Below are 25364 nucleotides of genomic sequence, written 5' to 3' on the forward strand. Positions count from 1 at the left end.
AGTGATCCCCCATATCAGTGCATCTTTTGGGGGGTGTCAGAGTGAATTCCCCAAATCTGACAGGACTTTTCGCCGACTTTAGTTTCGCCGGGACGCGTTCTCGCGTCCTTTGCAATTGAATAGGGCGAATCGTGGTGACGAGCACAATACTTTTCCGGGGGGGCCAAAACTAGCGATAACGGCGAAAACTCCGGCATGCGTAAAAAGTCCGTGACTTTTCGCCGGCAATTGAATACGGGGCTTAATCTTTAAGGCTATCATAGTTATCATTAGCTATATATATAGAAACCTGTATGTTGTTATGTAGCAATCATTCTAGTCATTTGTCTTGTACATGAATTTGTTAAGAACACAGTGACAGAATCGTATTAAGATTTAATATGAGAAAATACAATGCTTAATGTATACACAAAATATAACAGTATGACCAACAGTAATATTAGGCAAAATAATTTCTTCTTCAGGGTCTATAGGGCTCAACAGGGGAGACAATGGGGCGTACGTGGTACCTGGAGGACTGGACACCAAAAGCACAGCTTTTCAATCCCAGGATGCTCCGCTCCATCCCCCTATACCCCGCCCAGAGCCTGAGGGCAACTCAGTTTTGTTGGTGTCCGGCAGGAGCTGGGTCACCATTTTTAACAGTGGGACTGCTTTAAGTAGCCCACGCTTATTTATTTGATTTATTTTACTACTGAACAGCAGCGTGAGACAGTCCCTTGGACGTCTGCACTGCTGCTCCATCACCCCTCCGCAGCGCCGTGACACCAGCCCTCGAATAGGTACTCCCGGCGGGGCTCTGAGGGGTACTAGCTAGCAGAGGCTCCCCAGACTGCAGCCTGGAATCCAGGGGACAGGTAAGGTGGATCCCCACTTGCGGGGACCCGTGTCTTTGCGCAGTCTTGCCTCTGGTCTCAGGAGACAGACCGGAGGCGCTGATGTTGACACTGGTTCACCCAGGACTCCACTAGACCAACAGCATATATATCACTGGCGCAGGGCATATTTTACAGGCCAGGGGACCCAGTGGTTAATGTCAGCAAGTGGAGAAGGCGCTCTCCCTGCAGCCCCTCCCCCAGCTCAGGACGCCATTCCACTGCGGTCTTGTTGTTCCCTGAGATGCTCCTACTGTACCTCACCCTCCGCCCCCTCTGAAACTCACGGCAGCCATTTTCCGCATTCAGATCTCTGTGAGTGCTGGGTCCAGTCTCCCTGTATACCTCTGCCAAGGGCCAGGTTTATACAGCGCTATATCCTACCGGCCACTGCGATCTGTGTAGTTGATTTTAGTGCCCACTGCAGCTATATTGTTTTTTTCTGCATTTGTATGTGACTTGTACTAGCGCTGATCTCTATTTTCTAAACTGTCAAGCTTATACCTTTCCCTTTATTCTACTATATTCTACTATAACCCTGGCATACTAAGGTGTAAGGGGGTTCATTGTACCTCACATCTCCCTATATTTGTGAGGGCTATCACATACTTTATAGCACGGTTGCGCACTACACTGTACCATATTACACATACATCTGGGTTGCTCACTGCACTGTGTCAGATTGTGTATTGTATTATTCTTGTGGCTATGTCTGGCAGAGGAAAAAATAACAAGCATCCTGCTGCTGCTGCTCCTACTCTGGTGTCTTGTAAGTCCTGCTCAGCAGGCTTAGCTCCAGAGGACCTCATTCAGGATGGTCTTTGTGCAACTTGTTATACCGCCTCGGGTCCATCAGCCCCGGTGTCCTCTCCTCAGGACCCACCCTGGGCTACCTTTTCACAGATACTGGCAAAAATTGTGGACGACCTAGTGGTCCATGTGGTAGCTCCCCCTATGGGTAGCACACAGCAGGTGCTCCCTGCAAATCCTTTGCCTCCCCCATGGGTAGACGTACTTTCTACCTCAGTACAGAGCCGCGCCGAGCCCGAATAAAAGGGAGGCGTGGCCCAATCGCGGTAGGCATGGCCACGCCCCTTTAGGTTAAAAAAAAAGTTATGCCGCGGAGCTGCACACTGGCGAGGGGGCACAGTGAGCCCCCAAGCCCAGCGCATAACCAGTGGGGGCGCAATCAGCTTGATCGCTCCCCCCACAGGCATAGGAGACTGCTGTGGCTGCTTCTTAGCAGCTGCGAGCAGTCTCCCAGTGCAGCCCAGTACACAGCAGCATGTGCTGGGCTGCTGTGATGTAAGAGGGGAGGGGAGCGGTATCGTACCCGGGTCCCCGCCGGGCCCCTCCATCAAGCCCGGGCCTGGGTGATTAGTACCCGTCCCCCCTCCCTCTCGGCGTCCCTGTCCATACTGCAACCTCCTTGAAGGAGACTACAGATAGAAAGTTTGAAGCTGGTCTAAAATCTATATACTCTCTTACAGGAGCTATTACTCATCCTGCTAGGGCTATGGCCTGGTTGGCAAAAGCCATTGAGAGTTTGGCAGACCTAGAAGACACATTTTCCCCTGATGCATCGAAGGAGCAGCTGTCCTACATATCTCGCATTAGAGATGCAGCCTCCTAATTAGGTGAAGCAGCTATGGATATGGCTTTCCTAGTCTCCAAGGCATCTGCCACTTCTGTAGTGGCCCACCGTATTGTTTGGCTCCGCTCATGGAAGGAAGATTCTAAAAGGGCTCTGGAGTCTCACCTAGACGTTCAACAGGATATTGTTGAATTGCAGCAAAAGTGTGTGGTACTTCAGCAGGAAGTAGAAGAATTGAAAGAAGGTGTCCAGAGACATCAGAGTGATGCAGAGAGCACACACGTGAAAGTGGTGGATCTGACTGGTGTTAAAGGCAGGGCTTGGAAGTTGCAAGAACAGAATGAGAACCTTGAGAAGTATCTGCTAAGTACACAGAACCAGTTGCAAAGATTCCAAGTGGAGAGGAGTACCAAAGAACTGGAGTTGCAAAGGGAATTAAACATGGCAGAGTCTGAAATAATTGTACAAAAGTTGAGACTTGCTGAACATGATGTTGTGGAGAGCAATCTACTGCAATCGGAGAGCAAGTTGGAAAGCGCCATGGTGAAAATTGCCCAGCTGGAAGACCAGCTGTCTATGGCTCAGAAAAAGTTCCACATGGTAGTGGGAAAATCAGAAGCGGAAAAGAAGCTAAATAATATTCTGAAGTTGAATTCGGGACCAAACATGGTGTCCAATGTCTTCGCTAAACCCAGTGTGGCAGAAGTACATAAACACAAGCAGCAATTGTTACATGTTGATCCTGAAAAGTCTGTCACGCAGAGTAATATACTAACGGTGCAGAGTGTCTTTTGTGATGAGCAGCGGACAAACGGTGAATTGTGGGAACTAAGTAAGATGTTCCAGGGTTATGTCTTTCAGCAGCAATGGGACCATAGAGATGTCCTCATTAACGATACCAGTGTACAAGAAGGGACAGAAGTATCAGAGTTGGGAAATTCCCTAAAGGTCCGTCTTGGAAAAGTGGATGAGATTCCTTGCAGTGACTTTCAGCTTACAGTGATAGCTGAGGGTATGAAGTCCTCCAAAAGGGGCACAGGTCCAGATTGCAAAACTGTGTCCGAAGTTGATAATAAAGAATTGACGTATGCAGATGGTGATCGCATGACCTGTGAAGTAAAGGTACAGGATGTATAAAATTCTACGAAGATAGTGATGGCTTCAAAGGATGAGACTCTCTTGTGCCGGGTGTTCAGAGTGATGAGAAGGTGACTCAATTAAACAGTTTTGCAGGGCAAAGCAGGACCTTGGAGAAAGTTAATTCTGAGAGTCTTGTGAAGAATAATACTCATGTATGTGAAACAATGCCTTCATGCAAGCAGGATGGACTTTGCAATGCTGCTGGATTTGTCTATGAGGAAGTGGAGTGGTCTCACATGATAAAGCTTGAAGCAAGTAGTTCAGCTAGACAGTATTGAAAATGAAGACCTCTGTGAAGAGTGAACTTCAACCTGTGCTGGTGGAACATGTTGAAATTGTTCATCAGATATTCAAGGCTCAAAAATCGGGAGCACAAGAAAGTCCAAGAGATCTATGCCTTAATGAAGTGGCAGATAGCCATCAAAGCCGTGAGATAAATTCTGTGGATCAATGGAGCAACTACTCAAGTATCTTATGTGGACATGAGAGTCTGGAATCTGAGGGTGGCAGTGCCAGTACATGGTTGGTTGACATAAAGCCAAGGTCAAGAAGTTGTGATGCTGCTGACTCTCAGGATACCGCTAACACCTTGAAAGAAGAGGAGGTATTAGTGAAATGTGCCAGTACAGGCTTTAAGGCTGAATGTTAAAGATATGACAAGCAGAAGTTGGCCGAAAAGTGTGCCTTTTAGAGGCTTGAGCAACAGGAACCTTTGTTCTATGAAAAATAAACAAATAAAAAGCTGTTCTTGGTCTGAATCAGAAGATTCTGAGGAAAACAACTTGCTGGATTTTGATGTAAGTGGCAAAAGTAAAGATGAAGTATGTCCCTTTGGGAAAAGTAACTTCAAGTTCTTGATGCCTGACGTGGTACCCAGGTATGACCCTCAAGTACTGCATAAAGAAAGAAAAGTGCCATTGCTACCATAAAGTGAGAAAAAAAGTTTGGAGGAAAATAAATTCTGGAATCTGGAGGATGAGACCCCCAGAGATCACAAGAGTTTATATGACTGTGGATGCGGTGGATTTCCCTCATGAGGAGAGTGAAGAGGGACATCATCATGAGAATGTCTCGTCCCATGTCGCTGAACCCAGGGGTTTCAAGCTGGGGAGGGGGATATGTGGCAGTATCAGCAGAGATGGCACTGGTGAGCAGCAGATTCTGTGTGGGAGATCTGTGTGAGAGATCCGCCCACACAGAGAAGAAAAGGATTCTGGGAAGATGTGTAAGGGCTGCCTTGTAGAGAGAGCTCAGGTGTGGGCTGATGAGGAGGCAGACCAGTTGGGCTGCTGTTGGAGACAGTGTATGTGGGACTGTGGCAGCCAGAGAGCCCAGTGAAGCTGAGCAAGCCATTGGAAGGGCCAGGCGGCCTGGGTCTGTACCTGCAGGAGGCAGAGGGGGACCCCAAACTCTCAGACGGTGTGACAATAAAGCAGTGAAGCTGCAGGCTGAGGAAGCCAGGGCCTATATCTGTAGGATACAGGGAAGGCCACCAAGACTGACTGTTTGTGTAGCTGTGGCAGCCAAACCAGGCTGGAGCTGGCGATAGACCTGCAGAGAAGCAGGCAGAGACTGTGTTGGCAGACTAGCTGTACCACGATAGAGAGGGTTCAAGAAGTGAGTTAGACACCCTAAATAGGGGTTAGGTTGTTTATTATTTTATATCTCTGTTTCCTGGTTTGCATGCTGGAGCACCATTTTCATTTCATTTATTTTCATTTATTCTACTGGAATGCCATGTGTGGACTCTAATTCTGCAAATAATCATTGCACCACTGACACCAATCCACCGAGCTAGTTACCCTCAAGTTATCACAGAAAAAAAAAATAAAAAAAAAATATATATATATATATATATATATTTTTTTATTTTTTTTTTCTTCTTCAGGGTCCATAGGGCTCCACAGGGAGACCTTGGGGTGTAGGTGATGGATCTGGAATCTGGGCACCACGCAGTTAAAAGCTTTGAGTTCCCAGGATACACTAGGTCCACTCTCCCTATACTCCGAGCCAGAGGCACCTCAGTTTCGTTGGTGCCCAGCCGGAGTTTGGTCACCATTGTAAGCTTGTTATTTTTATGATTTATTTAGTTAATTTGACTACTACTAGAGCGTGCAGCAGCAGACTGTCTGTGGGATGTCTGCGCTGCCACTCCGTCACTCCTCCGGACCCGTGACGCCACTACTGATATGGGGATCTCAGCGAGCATTTCGGGGGTCAGCGCTAGCCAAGGCCCCCACGTAGGACCCAGACTGTAGCCGGACAAAGGGGACAGGTAAGGCGGGTCACTGCTCGCGGTGACTCGCGCGTTTAGGCAGTCTATACCTCCAGTCCCTGAGGACAGACCGGAGGTCACTGGGTATGGACGCAGGCTCTAGCCACTGCGATCCACTAGACCACCAGGGACATTAAAAGGTGCGGGAACCAGCGTCCCAGGGGTTAACAACCAGCCAGGGAAGACAGCTTCCCCATTTTAGCGGCTCCGCCCCTCAGCTCAGGGCGCCTTTCCTCTGAGGTCTGGCTTCCCTGAGCTCTTCTCCTCAGCCACGCCCCCTCTGAGGTCTCCGACTGCCATTTTCATCAGTGGTGCAGTCGCAGCTCTCTCAGGAAAGCGCGAGGTCCGGTCCCCCTACATACCTCTCCCTTGGATTAGTGTATGTAGCACTGTATCCTACCAGACACTGAGGACTCAGACACACTCGCTAGATGCGATCGTTGGCACCCAGCGTATGCAAATTCGGCTAAGTGACGGCATGGCAGGTCGCTCGCTTGGAAAGGCATAAGCACGCCCACTTTGTTTTGGTGAGCGATCACTTTGTCTCTAGAGACGCCCTTTAGCTTATGAGGAGACAACCACTAACACACGTCATCTCCAGGAAGTATATTACAGCATTGGTTCATCGAGGACAATTGGAAGCGATCGCAGCGGTTGTGGTTACCTTACCCTACCTCATGCACTGCGAGAACTTCAGTGTAAAAAACAGGCTTGTGACGTGTATTATGACGCTGACTATTAATTATGCACGCCTCTGAAACGGCATTGAAACACTCAGGCACGCCTGCGTTCGCAACTCCACTCCCCCGCTACTACTGCCCTGCCCCTGTTACCACCCACAAACGGCCTCTCCTGTCACTCATTACACTGGGCTGTCTTTCACTGGGTGAGCAAGCAGATTCCGATCGCTGCGAGTAGTTTGCGCACGCGCAGAGCGAAGCCTACGCATGCGTGGTTGCTTACCATCGGCCACGAGCGAGTACCCGCTTGCGAGCGGCTCTGAATGAGCTCCTGAGTCTGTGTAGTTGATTGTAGTGCCAATTTGTGGTGTGTATTCTGCATTGTATGTGACTTATGCTAGCACTGCCTGTCTGTGTCTTTTTTTCTTGACTGTCAGCATATATTTATACCTTTCCTCTCATGCCCTAATTCAGGTGTAGGTTCCTATACTTCAGTTCACATATATAAAAATATAATATTTGTGAGGTCTGTCACATACTGTTGTGTGCTGCACTGTGCCATATTTAGGCAAAGGTTCCTGCAGTTACCCAGGCATCAGAAAGGACCAGTGGATAGCATATTTAGGCAGTGGGCTCCTGCAGCTTATCCAAGCATCAGTCAGGACCAGGGTTGTGCTCTCAGACTAGTATTTTATATACTCATGATTGCACCATACCCAGTGTCATATTGAGTGTCAGACATGTCTGACAAGGGTAACGAACACACTTCTGCACCTATTCTGCTATCTTGCAGGTTATGTGCTGCAGGTTTAAGTGAGGAGGATTTGGTTCGGGAGGGATTATGTGTGAAGTGTTATAATCCTCCAGGCACTTCATACCCCCCAACAACGGTACAGGAACCCCCTTGGGCTGCCTTTTCTCAGGTCCTGGCCTCTTGCGGGACGCCTGATGGTCCCTGCTCTTTCTCCCCAGATGGGGTAACCTCAGCAGACCATAATGGCCTCTCAGGGTTTGTCTCAGATTATGCAGACTACTTCTGTACCTCAGAAGTCTGTCATTCCCTTACAGGGATTACCACTATGCTATGCATCCACCATGGGTAGATGCTTTCTCTACTTCAGTGCAGAGACTGGCGACTTCCTCTACTGCCCTTCAGTCTATATTGCAGGGTGAGAAACCCCTGAAGCCAGCTAAGTGTCCTGTGGTGTCATCTCAGTACACTCAACTCTCAGAGTCTGAGATGTCATCTGACGACGGAGAGATTGCTGATGCCTCTAACCCTGACTCACCTGTGCAAGAGGCGGAGACTATTCAAATATTAATATTCCTGCCTTGGTGCGTGCTGTCAGATCCATATTGGTAATAGAAGATGACGAGCCACCTCAGTCCAAACACCCTCAGTTTAAACGGGTCAAGGTGACTTTGGCAGTATTCCCTCTATCAGATCAGTGGGTGGATCACATTGCTGCTGCCTGGCAATCGCCTAGTAAGAGGTATCAGCCTCAAAAGTATTCGACCTCATGTTACCAATTTCCTGAGGCTCATTGTAAAAAATGGTGAATCACCCCCGGCTGTGAATTCTCATTTAAACGTTTAATAAAAAGTGCTACACTGCCTATGCCTACCATTTCTTCCTTAAAGGATCCTACGGATAGGAAGGTGGAAACTTGCCTGAAATCAATATACTCTCTCTCAGGAGCTGTTGCCCGTCCGTCCATAGCTATATCATGGGTAGCTAAAGCTAGAGAGAGCTGGGCTGATGCACTTGAGGACTCCTTCCCCTTGGAAGCTCCTGAGAATCAGGTGTCATTGGTTGGCTACATTAGGGATGCGGCTGCATATATTGGTGAGGCTGCTCTGGATGCCAGTCTACTGACCTCCAGAGTCTCGGCCACAGCCGTGTCTGCTCGCCGTTCCCTGTGGCTACGCTCTTGGAGGGTGGTTGCTGTTTCTAAGAAAGGCCTGGAAGCCTTACCGTACAATGGGGAGATTTGTTTGGTCCAGACCTAGACAAGATTGTTGACACATTGGCAGCATCAAAATCTGCATTTCTGCCATTCAGCATCTGCCCCTTCAAAGTCTAGAACCTCTTCCTTTCGGTCCTTTCGTCCCCAAGGAAAACCCAAAGGACAGTACTTTCCTAGAAAAACAGCTGCCAAGAAGGCCGCCAAGCCTAAGAAACAGGCCTGGAGCACAAGACGCCCTACTTCGAAACCAGAGAATAAAACCTCAGTGGGATCCCAGAGTTGGGAGGCCGACTTCTACAGCTCGCCCAGTGCTGGTGTGAAACCACCACGTACACTCCAGTGCTATGAGGTGTAGTCCGGGTCTCCAGGTGGTTCCATCCTCTCCACAGGTTCAATCAGCAGCCATTTCTTCAGCAGCAGACATCGGCAGCTACCACTTCCCAGGCGTCTCTCAGCGGGTGCCTAAGCGGTGTCCTCTTCTTTGTCCAGGATCCAGTCAGCAACGGAAGGCTCTCCCCAGCGGCAGCGGCCTCCAGACAGCAGCAGTTTTCCGGCGGGGTTCTCCAGCTCTCATCTTCTGGGGCTGTCTCTTACTTTGCCGGTCCGGCTCCACACGGTGAATTCTCCTCATGGCAGCGGGTTTCTTCTCTAGCGGGGTCCTCTTCAAGCAGCACACGGGCGGCGATGACTTCCGAAGCAGACCGGCTCCTGCCAGCAGACTTTAATCAGCAGCAGCCCATCACAGCAGGCACCAGCGGGACAGCTCCAGGGGTTCTCCAGCTAGCAGGCAAGCTCCTCCAGATGGCCAGTATACTAAGGGTCTCATTCAGACCCGCTCGCAAGCGATTGAGCGCTCACAAGCGGGTCGAAGTTGGGCTATGCGCACGCACAGTGGCCACACTGCGAGTGTACAAGCCCCGGAGCGAGAGAAATTCTCTCGCTCCGGGGCTCACTACAAAAGGGACGGCTGTCGATGGTGATCGACAGCTCGCCTCGTTTTGTAGGCGTGACGGGGGGGTAGCTTCACAAACGGAGGCGTTCCCAAACGAATGCCTGCCGTTTATGGGCGGCCCCACTGACATCACCAGTGATGTCAGTAGGAGAGCTTCCGGCTCTATTAAAGCCGGAAGCTCTCTGGGGCTTGCGGCAGACGAGACCCTACCACAAGGGTCTCGTCGCAAGCCCCGATGGTCGCGATGGTCTTGACCATCGCGACCATCAACCTGGCCGCTTGACCACCCACAGCTTAGCGAGCGGCCAGGAGGCCGGCTCTTTTTAGAGATGCGGCTGCCCTCATTAATAATGAGTGCTCACATTTTGCGAGCGGCTCTGAATGAGGTCCTAAGTCCATGGGGTAACAGGGCTCTAAGTCCCGTCGGTGGCGGCCGCTGTCACTCTCCTGCGCTGGGGCTTACAATCCTCTTCCCGATCAGCAGCGGCAGGTAAGGCAATACCCGCCCCTTTCACAGCAGATCCTTCTTTGCTCCTGTTCCACAATCACAGCCTATAACAGCCAGGGTCCTAGCAGGGGGATCTACTTGCGCCAGCTGATCGCAGCTAGGATCCATAACACTGAGGCAGTACCCTGTGCCCTCAGCCGCACCCTCCTGCAGGTACACTTTTATACATGCTACAGGGCAGCTCCTACTGCCCAGCTACTTCCCACCAGGGCTCTCTCTCTCTCCCCTCCAGGGGTTTGCTATTTTATAAGCTTCCTCTCTCTCTCTCCTCCCTGCTTGTGGACAGGGGAGCCCCAGCAACAGACCGCCTCCAGAGTTCTCTGCCTGGAGACCCAGGCTACCAATGAGTGGGCAACTTTTTCCCAGAAAAATGGGTTACTGACCAAGGGGCATTTTCTTCCCCCCTATTTGCACATGCTCAGTAGGATCCAGGGAGAGGAGGGTCAGCGAGAGTTCACTGTAGCCTGTCATTCCTATCCATAAGGCTAACACTGCTTTAAAAAAGACAACAGCTGGTGCTAAGGGGCAAAGCAATTCCTAATAATTAAATGGAAGACCTCAAACTATGGGGTATCACACCACACCTAAAGAAAGCCTGTTAAAATATAAATAAGAATAGTAATATAGGACTCATCATCAAATGGGTTTTGTTTGAGGTTGTCAATCAGTCAAGGCGATACGAACTGCCCTTGCGGCTGTGATCGCTGTCTCCCATTCCTCAAATCCTGATCGTATGTTATTGAGTTTAGACGCTCACAAGGCTTTCGACACCGTAGCATGGCCCCACTTGTTTCAGGTTCTTGAGAAACGCGATTTCGACCCTTTGTTTTTACGTCTTGTCCGTAATTTTTATTCTCTTACAACCACATCCTTAATCGTTAATGGCACTCGTGGCTCTCCAATACTTATGTATAGGGGTACACGGCAAGGGTGCTTCCTTTCACCCTTATTATTTAATTTAGCAACTGACCCCCCCTCATTAGGATCTTACAATCTTCTCTCTTTAAGGGAATCCCGATCGGTAGTGCCGAGGTTCGACTCACGGCATTTGCTGACTATGTCTTATTGTATATATCCAATCCTAAAGATTCCCTATCCACAGTTCTAAATATTTGGAGTCGTTTTGGAAACGTCTCTGGTTTTGAAGTGAATATGTCTAAATCTGTGGGTCTTTGCTTGACTCCAGGGGTGGTTAAAACCGTTATTGAGTAGACATATTCCTTTTTCTTGGGCTAAATGTCACACTACATATCTGGGTATTCAATGCTGAGGTCGCCATCTACTCTTTACCGGATAAATATCACCAGGGCTATTTCAGCTATCGCGGCGGAGTTGGAGGGGGGGGGAGCCATTTCCTGTTGTCCTATTTAGGCAGGGCAAGTCTAATAAAAATGGTGACTTTCCTTACTTTATTTGTTTCAGTCATTACCACTCCTACTCACACATAAGAATACCTTAACGATTAATGCAAACGCCCTAGAATAGCCCTCCTAAAACTGCAGCAGACGAGGAACAATGGAGGAATTAATTTTCTGCATTTAACCCATTCCAACCACACATCAATTTTGCGCTACCTCCGGGGATTGGCTACACAATAGTACTATATACACAGGTTCAATCATTGACAAACCGTTTTTGCCAGATGGCAATTTAATTAGCTTCTTGCACCAGCACGACGCAGAACTTAGCCAGGAGAATCGGGGGAGCCCCCTATTGTGGTACACGAGGAGATTGCCGCATATATATTACGCCACCAACACAATTTAAATGCACACAAATCCTTATTTCTGCCTTTTCTGACCAATCCAAATTGGACTTGCATACTTTCCTTTTACATTATGGTGGAGGGAGGAAGTGAAAGACGTGCGTAACGTTGTAGTTATCTCTAATAAACGTCTTTTAACTTTTGAACAGGCCAGAGAAAAATACCCGATCCTCCAAAGATTCCCTTTAGTGTCCTTTCAGGCTCAAGACTATGCAAGCTCTATAATAAAGGGTTTTTCTGACTTGGATTGGCAGAATACCATTGATGGTAAGCTTCTGTCTCTTCCACCCGCAAGGAGGGCTATATCGTTGCATTATACTATTCTGAGAAAGCAGATGGATCATGAGCAGGTTAGCTCAGGGGTCGGCCAGTGGCGGTCCTCCTTCCCCTCACTAACATGTGACACTTTACTTGACAATTTGCGTAGTTCATGTAAACTGCTGCCCGTAGCGCGGTATCAGGAAATGTTTTTAAATATCTTTCATAGATCTTACTTTACACCTCATAGGCATTATTTAGCTGGAATAATAATATAATAATAATAATTTTATTTATATAGCGCTTTTCTCCCATAGGACTCAAAGTCACTTTACAGACATCAGAAAACATGGTACATTGTACAAGGATTTGGTGTTACAAAAAAATAGAAAACCACACCGAGATAATTAAAATCAACTGAAACCTAGAGAGCATAAAAAGCTTATTGCAGGGTTGGTGCAGACATTTTGGGAAATAACTTCCATGGGTTATATATTCCACCCACAAAGGTACCAAATGAGGCAGCCGTCTTGGGCGCCCTAAGTAGGATTACCCTGGTTGGAATAGGTTACGCCTAGAAGTTATGACACAAAATGGGTGGTTGCAAAATCCTGATGCTAGGAGTAGGGTCCATGAATGACTTCTTCACACAACTGTTTACGTTGTCAAACCCCACAAACGGGCTTCCTCCATTGTTTCTGGTCCTTCCCATTACTACGTCAGTTCTGGCTTGCAGACAGAACATTTTCCTTGGATAATTTAGTAAATTATATCCCGTTATACAGTAGAATGGGCTATATTTGGGATGGTACCGGCCAGACAAAGGATTGCGAGGGGCTGCTTCTAGCTCTTAGTGCTGCTGCCCGCAAAGTTATTTTGCAGAATTGGATTTCAACTTCTCCGCCTTCCTTGCGGATGTTTCAAAATAAGTTATTCCATATCTTTAATATGGATTGGATAGAAACCTCATTGAACAAAGAACGTTTAACCTCACTATTTTTTGACATCTCCACTTTGCCTAGGTAACTTCAACATAGAATTATAGATAATTTAAAAAATACTATGTGGTATGAGCAACGGCGACTGTTAGGGGATCTTCCCTTCAGTACATAGTTGATACTCTGATTTTACCCTCCCATTTAGTTTAAGGAAACTATATATTAATATAGGACGGGATGTACTAAAGCTGAAAATGTGGCCAAAACTCTTAAAATGATGTTTTCAGAGTTTTGGCTACATTCCAATATGTATGAAGCTCTGGAAGGCGACACACTCCGGAGTTTGGACCCGATAGGAAATAGACACCTCCTGCATTACATTTGTTATCTAAGTGGAGGCTCCGTAGACGCTGCCTGGGATCACCATCGCAACCATCTGGCTTGATGGTTGCTGCTTTGGTGCCCGGCCAGGCTGCGTAAGCTAAGACTTACTCAGCCTGGACAACGGACATGGACAGCTGGGTCCAGGATGTCTGCGTCTGCCGCTCTGCCCCCCAGCTCCGCCCCCCAAATGCTACAGCATTAAATCACGCTGCGGCTAAGGGGTTCTGCAAGCGATCTTGAAGGACCCATTTTGCACATGTGTGGAGATGTACGCTAACCATCGGGTTGGCGTACATCTTTGTGTCAGGCCCAGTGTCTGTAGATTTTACTTTTTTTAGAGACTTATTATTTCGATGTATGGGACTGCTTGATCACTGTTAGCCTATTGCATTGTGTGGCCCACTCTTAGTTATCAATCATTTGGTAAGGGGTCAGACAGGAACATATGGTATGCTTCATATAATAACACCTGTTGCTACATTATATATTTACCTTACAGGTATATAGCTGGCAACTTAGTTGCTTTTTCACGTATATTTAAACCTGTTTTTATATATGAACTAAGGTATGGTTGCTAGGCAACCGTGTATACTGAGCAGCGGGTCCCTCCCTGGTAACGCAAAAGAACGCAATGACTTTCCTTGTTATCTGGCAATAGTCATAAACAAACACATTGCAACCTAAGAACAGTCCCCCAGCACTAGTCACATGATACAAACACTAGCCGGTCTTCAGTGTTAGTCACATGCAATGACGTAATGATATCAACAAACTTTATTGTCCTTATGTGTATATGTAAATGTAATACCAGGATATGAAGGTATGGCTTCTGGTCAGCGGGTATTTACACCGGTAATCTTTTATTACCCAGCCACCTTCAAAAAGACGTCTGGAACGTCGAAACGCGTTTGTAGAGCGTGGCAGTGAGACTCACACTTACCGACTTATCTTCTGGGTGGATTTCTGTTGGCGCCTTCCCAAGTTGCACCTGCGCCTGTAGTTTACCCAGATATGCCTGATTTCAACTGGGGATTTCACAATTTTTTTTTTTTTTAATATTTCTTTATTGAAGCACAATAATTGTATACAACAGTACAAATATTACACAAATAAAGTTGGTATTATTAACAGTGACATACTTATAGCATATACACAAAAAAAAAATCAACATCTGGTAACTGATACAGTAACTAATCAGTAAATATTTTCACCAATACATCACTGCAATACAATTAATAAAACAATATAAATATATATATAAATGACACTAACAAATTCGTATTATATTAGCCCGGGTTCTCAACATCTCTTCATAACTCACATTGGGATAATTATATACCTTAAAACAGTATCGGGGAATCACTTGCACAGATACGTGTTTCATACCAGAGTGTATTCCTAAAACATTTCTCTAATTGTTCCTTCAATGATTGGGATAATGTTTCAATGTAACTTTCCCAAGTGGAAAAGAACATGTCCGTGAACTTTTCTTTCTGCATCGTGGCCTCAAGCCATTCCATTCGAAAAATGTGGAAAAAGTTTTCCTTGAAACATCTTTAGTGTAGGTGCTGTGGCCTGCAACCATACCTGCAAAATGCATTTCTTTGCTACCGCTGAAATAATTAGTAACTTTTTGACCCCTCTCTGTACTTTAGTTTCCTTAGGTGTGATACCGAATATTGCCCATTCAGGTGTTAATGGAAGGCAGTTCACCAAATATCTATTGACATAATTTCCCACCAAAACCCCGTATATTTGGGCAGTTCCATAAACAATGCATCAATTTTCGCGTCCTGCGCTCCGCAACGAAGACACCTAGAATCCTCCAACAGTCCCATTACATATCTATGATGAGGGGTGAGATAGCTTCTGTGTAATATGTTCAAGAAAAGTTCTATGTAAGAAGTTGCTGGCACTAGCTTGACCGATTGTTCAAATGATTTCACTATATTTTATAGATTTCCTATTTTTATACTTTCTATGTTTCATTTTACTGGCCACATTGGCTTAATAAATGATGTGTAGAATGACTGCATTATGAGCCTGTTACGTTTTTTTATTCAATATACTGAGGAGACAATAATATGATCGTTTGGTGATATCATAAGCGGGAATAGAACTTGCTATGTGCCTCATGTCAAGTTACAATTGTGTCAGCATATCACCTTAAGGGAATATGGATATGGTGTTGGCGATTCTCAGTTGAGTTCATCGATCCGTGTGCTTAGTGGCAAACCCACCAATGCCTGCCTGCAAGCTGCTCGGGGATGTGCCATGTCAGGCAAGTCGCATCTTCAAGCCCAGCCCACTTTAGTGAACACTGCGTTAACAGGAGCATTATAACTAAATTAGCATTATTCTATGCCCATCTCCTCCTATTGCAGGCACATATGAAGACCTCATTTCTACATCTCTGGAAGGGATGTATGGAAAGTAGGCACGTATGGTTTTACCCGGTCTAACATAGGAGACATATTACCAGAAAACAGTAAGACACATCTTAAATAGGATGCAGGCAGATAACAACCCAGCGAATCCATCTTGTCGGGCGACAGCTACCTTCAGGCACGATGGCATCTGTGACGTCCGAGACCAGAAATACATATTTTTCTGTCTTAAGGCTGCAACGTCTGGTTATGCAGTATACACACACAACTATGTCCCAGCACCGGGAGAGGGTCAGCATTTTAGTGCTTGTTCCAGAGGGCAGATCAGGGATGGGAATATGTTGCAGGATGGTATTGGTGGATTTAGCACAAAAGAAAAGAAGGATTAAATAGGACACATGCCAAAGACAGTATATATTAGATGAGCTCACCATCTTATCTAATGAGAGGGACAATATAATGTAGGGGTGGGCAATAAGCGGCCTCCCAGCATGCTCTGCAACAGTTTTGCTATTTGAATGCTAAAATGGTTACAGGGTATGCTGGGATGTGTAGTGCAATGACAGCTGGATGGCAGCTTATTGCCACCCCTGATTGTAATGGCTGCTTTTGGGTAAGAAAAGAATTGTTCAGCTATTTGCCTGTATTATAGGCTCTAGGATAGCATAAAATATGTTGTTTTAAAAATCAGTTATTAAAATGTGTGCCATAAAATATTATTTAGTAACTGTTTTATGCAATAGGCAGGGCAATAAATGCAGCACATTCTTATATTGTTACCATCTTATTAAATTAATTTCCAGGGACACATTGCCGTGGGCTAGGTGCAAGCTGTATGTGCAGCATGCGGCCGTGGGAAGCAGAATAGATACAGGGAGACTCAGGACTGAAATAATAGTGCAGTGTTTCCAACACCCCTTATATCTGTCCCACATGGTACCAGGAACCATGGTATGCACTGGTTAATACCTACCAAACGTGGTCCAAGGAAGGTCAACCGGTGAACTGGCAACAGGGACATGGGCACCCAAGGCTCACTGATGTACGTGGGGAGCAAAGCCTAGTCCGCTTAATCCGATCCCACAGAAAAGAAACTGTAGCAAAAATAGCTGAAAAGTTCATGCTGGCTATGATAGAAAGGTATTATATGGGTATATGAGCGCTGGTGTGGAATTATGTAAAAATTATACTAAAATTGGTGAGTAGCAAGATGTTAAAATAGGTCAAAAATGTATAAATACACAAAAAAATATATTCATTAAAAATAAATAAATAATAATGAATAATAAACTAAAATGGTGTAATAAATAAAAATTGAGTAACGATCCACGCCGAGATAGCTAGGGTGAGTTAGGTGGAACTAGGACTGTGCAACAGCGGATCCCCTTTGGGATAATTACAGAACTGGCACACCTCCAATTAGTCTATTAAGACTATAAACATTATTTCCATCACTGTTTTTGCCATTCCTTTCCTTTACCCCTTCCCTTCTGCTCCTTTCTCTCTCTCATTTTTTATACTCAATTTTTATTTATTACACTATTTAAATTTTTATTTATTATTCATTATTATTTATTTATTATTTATTTTTAATTATTTTTTTTGTGTATTTATACATTTTTGTCCTATTTTAACATCTTGCTACTCACCAATTTTGGTATCATTTTTACATAATTCCACACCAGCGCTCATATACCCATATCTTTCATTTAATTTCCTAATTTGAGCTGCGGAAAATCAAGCGCAAAACACCATCTTACCCCAATTATGATAGAAAGGTGTCAGACACAGTGCATCGCAGCTTGCTGTGTATGGAGCTGTGTAGCTGCAGACCAGTCAGAGTGCTCATGCTGATTCCTGTCCACCGTCGAAAGCACCTACAACGGGCAGGTGAGCGTCGGAACTAGACAATGGAGCAATGGGAGAAAGGTGGCTTGCTCTGAAGAATCATGTGTTCTTTAAACTCATGTTTGCGGCCGTGTGTGTGTGTTGTTTAACTGGGGAAGAGATGGCACCAGAATGCACTATGGGAAGAAAGCAAGCCAGCAGAGGCAGTGTGATACTCTGGGCAATGTTCTGCTGGGAAAACCTGGGTCCTGTCATTCATGTGGATGGTGCTTTGACATTTATCACCTACCTAAAGATTGTTGCAGACCAAGTACATCCCTTCATGGCAATGGTATTACCTTATAGCAGTGGCCTCTTCCCTGCCACACAGCAAAAATTGTTCAGGAATGGTCTGAGGAACATAAAACTGAGTTCAAGGTGTTGACCTGGCCTGCAATTTCCCCACATCTCAGTCAAATCAAGCATCTGTGGGATGTGCTGGAGAAAATGTCCTTGCCATGGAGGCCTCATCTCGCAACTTACAGGACTTAAAGTATCTGCTGCTAAGGTCTTGGTGCCAGATAAACACAGGACACCTTTAAAGGTCTTGTGGAGTCCATGCCTTGATGGGTCACAGCTGTTTTTTTGGACCTACAAAATTATTAGGCAGGTGGTTTTAATGTTATGGCTGATGGGTGTATATCTTGCAGGTGCTCAACACCTGATTCATAATAAGCACCTATGATAATGTCAATCAACATCTGTTTTTGATTGCCTGATTGTGTCTTGATCTTCCCCACTTTTCGAGGATTGCCAGCCCTGGGCTGAACAGTTTGGGGCTGGAGAATAGTTTGGCAGGGAGACCCAACACTGTGTCATTACCACCCTGCCTTGTGCTGGTTATGGGAAAATGGGGGGAACCCCACGTCAGTTTCCTCCCCGATTTTCCTGTACCAGAACATACTCATAAGACTTCCTTGGTAGACCTTATCTGAAAGGGTCATGTTGACAGAAAGTAAAATGTTTCAAAACGATTAAAAACGGTTATCCAGTAATGTTTTTTTGAGGGAGCAATCTGTTATCGGGAATATGTATTCCCCTGGCGTAGATTACATGATAATATGTTAGTGTTCTGTTTTTATTTTTGAGGAACATTTTGATTTGTATGTATGGCTGTATGTCATTATATATACAGTTATATATATATATATATATATATATATATATATATATATACTGTATATATATATTGTGATGACTTGGGGTAATTGGCTCGGTAGAGGGGTGCATTTGTGCATGGTCTTTTGTGCACGGTCTTTAGTGTTTAAACAGGATCCAACACGGCTTTCAGGTAAATAAATGGAATGGTGCTTTACTTTTCAGCATAAATCAGGTACAACACAAATTAACACAAAATAATAAACGCTTAGCCCCCATTTAGGGCAACTAACTCACTCTTCACTCCTGACTAATTAGGCAGAGTCTGCAAAACACAGTCTCTCAGAGTCAAAGTCCCAGTCCTGTCTCTGACAGGTTTTCTCGCAGGCTCCAGACTACTCACGTTCAGGCTCCTGGCCTGCTTGCAGTCTCACACTCTGCTCCCAGCAGAGTAACATACACAGTCTGTGGAGTTTTTGGGTTCTCCCTACCTCCTGTAGGTCTAAACCAGGCTTCCTAGCCACCAGTGGCTTCCCAGCCCACACTGGTCTCCAACTGCAGTCCCACCTGGTCTGGACACAAGCCCCAGCCTGTCCTGACTGCAGAGTCTTGCAGACTGACTCTCTCTCACTCCAGCAATTAGGCATGCCACACCTGGCTTTTCTCCCCTGTGTAGGCAGAACCCTCCTGGTCCACACAGAACGGGATGCAATCGGGAAGCAGGCTGACCTTATACCGACAGCCGGCTTCCCGACTGTCATATCCCGGCGAGGGTGAAATGCCCGGCGTTTAGATGTAGACGCCGCTCATTTCCCCGACGCTGGGAGACTGGTGCCCGGCACCCCGATCGAAGGGATGCCGGTTGCCGCGAGCGGACAGCTGCGGGGGGGGGTTAGGTTTAGGGCTCCCGGGGGGTACTTAGGGTTAGGCACCCCCCCGGGAGGTTAGGGTTAGGCTAAGGGGAGGGAGGGTTAGGGTTAGGCACCCCCGGGGGGAGGTTAGGGTTAGGCACCCCCCGGGGGACTTAGGTGTAGGCAGCGGGAACCTGGGGGTTAGGTGTAGGCACTAAGAGGGGGGATTAGGGTTAGGCACTTGGGGGGAGGTTAGGGGTAGGCACCCCTAAGGGAGGGTTAGGGGGTAGGTTAGGTTAGTTAATATTTACCTAGGGACAATCGGGATTTCCAGCGCTGTCGGCCTGCCGCTGCCGGGATCTGTTCCAGTGTCGGGCTGCCGCTGCCGGGAATCGAACCGGCGGTATTTCATACCGATTCCCACAGAACACCTGTGTCAGTAATGCCAATTTGTTTTCATACAAAATATATATATATATATATATATATATATGTATATACCTTAAGAATTTACTATATTTTTCAGCTTAATCTCAATTTAATAATGCTCTGTCTTTGTGTTATTATCAGATTCACACATTACTTAAACTGAAATACAGGGGATTGCTTGGTTTACAGTAACACTGATTAAATTGTGAGTATATAGTAAATTAAGTTAGGAAGTAACCATGACTTCCTTTAAGAGTGACAGCTCTTTGGAATTAAATCTCAGTAGTGGCAAAACATAGCTAAATAGGTAGTATAGGCAGTGTGAGATCATTTTTATTGCGAATTTGCGATATTAATTATGTATAGACAAACCATTTTTTTTTTTATGTGATTGAGCCTTGTCACTCACTTATCATGTGTTCTGTAGGTGGCACCTTTAAGCTTATTTTTTTACCTAAAAGTAAGTCTGGGTGAATTTTATGGACCAAGCAAACATCAGGTTGCATGGGTGTCTCAGTTTGTGTCTAGGCAATCCTGTATGCAACATATGTAAGATGTGAGTTCCCTCTAATTGCAGGAGTCGGCTTTGGCTCACGTTGAGTTGCCTAACACTGTGCAAGGAGTGGAAATAGCCATAAAGAAACACAAGGATTTTTTGACTACTATGGAAATGAACTTGCAGAAGGTTTCAGTGGCTGTGGATGCTGGGGAGAGCTTGATCCGACTTGGAAATGTATTTGCAGATCGTGTTCAGGAGAGGATTGTCGGAATCCAGAAGAGGTAAGATTAAAGTCACACCTTGGTCTGGTCAATTTAGTTCTAAATGTATACATTTCCCACCTGAATAAAAAAAATCTATAATATAACAAATTTTAAGTTTCAGGCTAAATTCACCTGCTCAGCCCCTTTCTTGGGACAATAAGTTGAGCACATTTCTTTGTAAATTAGTTGTTTTGAGAAAGGTAAAGTGTATAGATTATACTTAAAAATTTTCAACCCCTTTGAAAAAGTTATGTGTTTAATTAACATGAATCATTCTGGTTACTTCTAAGAGGCGACATGAAGTTTTTATATTTCTTTAAGCTGGGTACACACTGGAGTGGCCGGCAATCGTTCCAACTTTCTCGACAATTTCCCTTGAGCGGAGATTGAGCGTACACACTAGAAGGACGGAACGATATTATGTTCTGTCCTTCATTAATATACGTTAGGTAGCATACAATATTGTCAGGTTTGATGTGCAGCACGTCAAACCTGACGATGTCGCTAGCGATCGCGGGCACTCGTATATTGAGCATACACACCAAGCGATGTTGGCGATCATCCTGACAGTCACAATTCCAGCAGTGGAATCCCGACGGTCAAAATCTCGACGAATTTTAGTGAGTATTCTAACCTTAAATCACCCCAAACGATGTGTACCTAGCACGATCTCGTTCGTGACTGGATCTGGCGGGAGTCCCGGCATCGGCAAGTGCATACATACTTGGCAATACTGGGAGCGATGGCAGCATGCGGGGGGCTGACAATATCGCCCATCAAACCTGCAAGCAGGTCCGATGGATGATGTTGCTGACATAGCTCGGGAGTGTGCATTGTCAGACACATAGCCGGTACACACTGGCCGATGTGGACGATATGTCGTCCGATCCACCGGATCGGATGACATACAGTCTAGTGTGTACCTTGGCTTAACTTCCCCCTAGTGCCTAACTCTAACCCGAATACTCACCGTCGGGGTTCGTCTGTATTTTGACTTTCGGGATTCTGCTGCCGTTATGGTCACTGCTGGCATCCTGAAACACATTCCTGGAACGCCTGCTAGACATCTCTTATTTACATGCTGCAGCCTCGGACAATGGTTAGGGACTGCCAGGTAAAGAAAGGAAAAATATAATCACTAAACATATCTTAAAAAAAAAAAAAAACATTTCTAGAGCACACAGCTAACATAATATATAACAGTTCTGCCCAGCCGGTGACCAGTGGCCCTTCATTACCCTTAGTTGATCGTGAAAATCTGACGTCCTGGCAGAAATGGAGATATGAATTATAGTGTGATATTAGGATGCATCCTGAAATCGTCTGATGTTTCTTATGGTGCCCAGGAGGAAATCACCATCCCCTTGCTGCCTGAGAACAGTACCATAGATTCCTATAGGAAATCCCCAGTCCCCTTGCTGTCTGAGAACAGTACCATAGATTCCTATAGGAAATCCCCAGTCCCCTTGCTGTCTGAGAACAGTACCATAGATTCCTATAGGAAATCCCCAGTCCCCTTGGGTTACTGGAGTGGAGTTTTTTTCACTTACAATTTTATGACTTTAACTTACAATTTTATGACTTTATTTGTTAGTAGCTGAGTACAACAGTACAATATATAATATATGTCATATAAAAACATAACAAGGTGTAACTATAAATTTGAAGGGAACGACTGTATAGAACATCAATAAACAATATGTCTGTAGTGTGACTGCAATGATTGTATGATAAGATCGGGAAAAAGGAAACAAGCCCAGGTAGACTGCATGGGGGGAGAGGGGTGGTAGATGGAGAATAGGAGACCAGCCAGGGTGGGGGAGCAAAGAAACTTTCACTTCCATTTTTATTAAGCCATGATTAATAGTTTATACATTTATATAATGCTGCAACAATACCCTGAATTAGGTCATCAAAGCGGTGAGTCACAATGCAGAGGTAAGAAATGGATTAAGATGGAAAAGGTATGGGGGTTTCAGGGGGGAAGGGGCTGTGGTAGGGGATAATGCTAGGAGACCTGGCTAAGTTGACTCATTGAGATGATTGTTAGCTGCAGTAATCAGTGCAGTTTACAGTGGCCGTCCCGAGTCTCATTACAGGAGTTCACCTTGTGGCTGGAAGAATACGGTTCAGTGACTTTGGGAATGGTTTTGAAGCTTAGGCTTTGACTAGTTATAAGTGAAGGGATCTGATGCCCCCATCGCATTAACAACAAGTTCCCTCACTTCATCCTAAACAAGCTGAAGTTTGGGCATAAACAAAATATCTGACAAATAACATAAATGGTGCTCAGTGGTCAGTAGTGCCAATTTAGTAACCAAATAATGAAATTTAATTAGTTTGTCGGTGGATCTGTTCAGGGGTGTAACTAGGTATTTGAAGGCCCCATAGCAAGTTTGTAAGGGCCCCTATGTTACCACCCAATGGTAAGAAATGTTTATAACACATGTAACATTGACTAGGAAGATGGACTCCCCCCCCCCCAGGGAGATATCTCACAGTGTATGGACCACAATATCTGTGAAGGAAGAGGGGAAATGTAAGGTGGGCAGCTGCGGCAGTGCGTAGACAGCCAGATGCAGGTGACCAGTTATTGGATCTATCGGACATGATGACGATTTTGCATGCCCAACAGACTAAGGGGTATATTTACTAAAGTGCTGGATTTTAGAAGTGGAGATGTTGCCCCTAGCAACCAATCACATTTTAGCTACTATCTTCTAGAAGGTGCTAGATAAGTGATAAGTAGAATCTGATTGGTTGCTATGGGCAACAATTCCACTTCTAAAACCCTGCACTTTAGTGAACATACCCATAATAATTACTGATGGGTCATTGCAATACACTGTTTACTTATCAGCCCGATCAGATAATTATCGGCCGATGGGGCCAATAATTGGACATTGTATGCCCAGCAATAGTAAGGAGAGAGGTCAGTAGCCATGAAAAATGTGAATTAAAAAGAATACACCTGTAAGGAAGATAATTGTAAACAACGCACACATTAAAATCCTTAGGCTCCAAATATGCAGCCAGTCATACTTATTTTATCATGCGTACATAGGGCCTGATTCAGCAAGGAACGCAGATGCTAATACGCGCACAATCGGCCGATGTTTGTGCTCTGCGTATGCATCGCAGTGCCTGCGCGCAAACTAGCAATTGAGATGGGAACTGCGATTGCAGAGGTTACACTGACCCAGAGCTCAGTGACTGACAGGAAGCGCTGTTTGTGGGTGGTGACGGGGGTGATGGTCGGATGAACGCAGGCGTGCCAGCACGTGTGTGCATAAATTATCCACTGCGTGGCTATAAGCAATCCCAGCACTGATAGTGTGCGTGGCTGGTAGTCAGGGCTTGTGCAAGTGTGCATATGGGTCCGATGTTACCGATGGCTTCGCTATGTTCCCATAGTATACGGATGTGAGTAAGGGGAAGTGCCATCGCAATGTGAATGCAAACATTTAAATAGCACCGCTGATATTAGCAACTGCGCTGCATGCTTATAAGCAGAATAGTCATCCATAGTAACCAGGCCCATCGTTTTCAAAACTGGAGCCCTATAGCAATACAGAGGAGGCTGCTGGAATAGGACCATTAGAGTTGGCCATAGATAAATTAAAGCATTTGCCTGAAGCCACGCGCAGGGCCTGATTCAGAGCCGGACGCTATTTGCGGACGGTCGTTCCAAAAAAGGGGCCGGCTATTTAAATTGAGCGCTCGCTCTTTGCGGTTTGTTGACGCCTCTATGTCTGAGCGAACGAAGGAAAAATGCGCTGGCTATTTTGTAAAGACTCCCCTTTGCCGTTCGCATCACACGTCATCTCTGGTATTTATTACATTAATCGGGTACATCCAAAGGCATCTGAACTGCTCGCAGTGCTTGTGGTAGGATTTTCTTACCGCTATCACTGCGAGCAGTTCAGGCTAAAAGACAACCAAGTGATGTGGTCCATGACGCTCCTTTACTAATTATGCACTCCCATTAAACGCCCTTTTGACCGTAAGGCACGCCTGCGTTCGGATCTCCACTCCCCCGTTTTCAAGCACCTTCCCCTGTTACCACTCACAAACGGTACATTCTGTCAATCAAATTAGCAGCCCCTCGCTGTTTTGCGAGCGCACGATTTCCGACCGCAATGACTGGTTTGCGCATGCGCATTACGACCCATACGCATGCGCAGTTGTGCGAACATCGCTCAGAGCGAACGAGCGGCCGCTTACGAGCGGCTCTGAATCAGGCCCACAGTGCATTGAAAACAGTTTAACATGCCACGCAGAGCCTGAGTTGGGGAATTACATTGTATGTAAGTATGCACATGTGAAGTGTTGGCTTAGAAGGGGAAATGGAATTATATCATCAGTTTCTTGCATTTGCTGCTACGAGGTGAGGATGGGCACAATAGGTGGTCTTGTGTTAGAGGCAGAGGTTACTGCTATGGTGAGGTGCGGTACATGTTTTTCTCTCTCTCCCCAGGAGCCAGCGTAACATGGCCCTTGCCCAGAAATGGCTGCAAAGACTAAAAGATCATCTGCAGCTGCAACACTACCTTCAGGACTGCAATGAGGTAAGGCCTGGATCAGTTCTCCTCTTGTGTCTTCCACGAGCTGCTG

At 45.8% G+C, this 25364-nt stretch overlaps 1 protein-coding gene across 1 annotated transcript in view; it reads left to right on the top strand.

Moving 5' to 3' along the window:
• Window positions 1-25364, top strand: part of SPTBN4 (spectrin beta, non-erythrocytic 4) — a 172915-nt gene that overhangs the window by 57890 nt on the left and 89661 nt on the right. Inside the window, exons 19-20 of the mRNA XM_088450123.1 lie at window positions 20566-20768; window positions 25228-25318. Of these exons, the coding sequence (XP_088306249.1) occupies window positions 20566-20768; window positions 25228-25318 (294 nt within the window). The remainder of the gene's footprint in view (window positions 1-20565; window positions 20769-25227; window positions 25319-25364) is intronic.

Source organism: Taudactylus pleione, unplaced genomic scaffold (assembly GCF_031769625.1).
Source record: "Taudactylus pleione unplaced genomic scaffold, aTauple2 ptg000507l, whole genome shotgun sequence".
Taxonomy (NCBI): domain Eukaryota; kingdom Metazoa; phylum Chordata; class Amphibia; order Anura; family Myobatrachidae; genus Taudactylus; species Taudactylus pleione.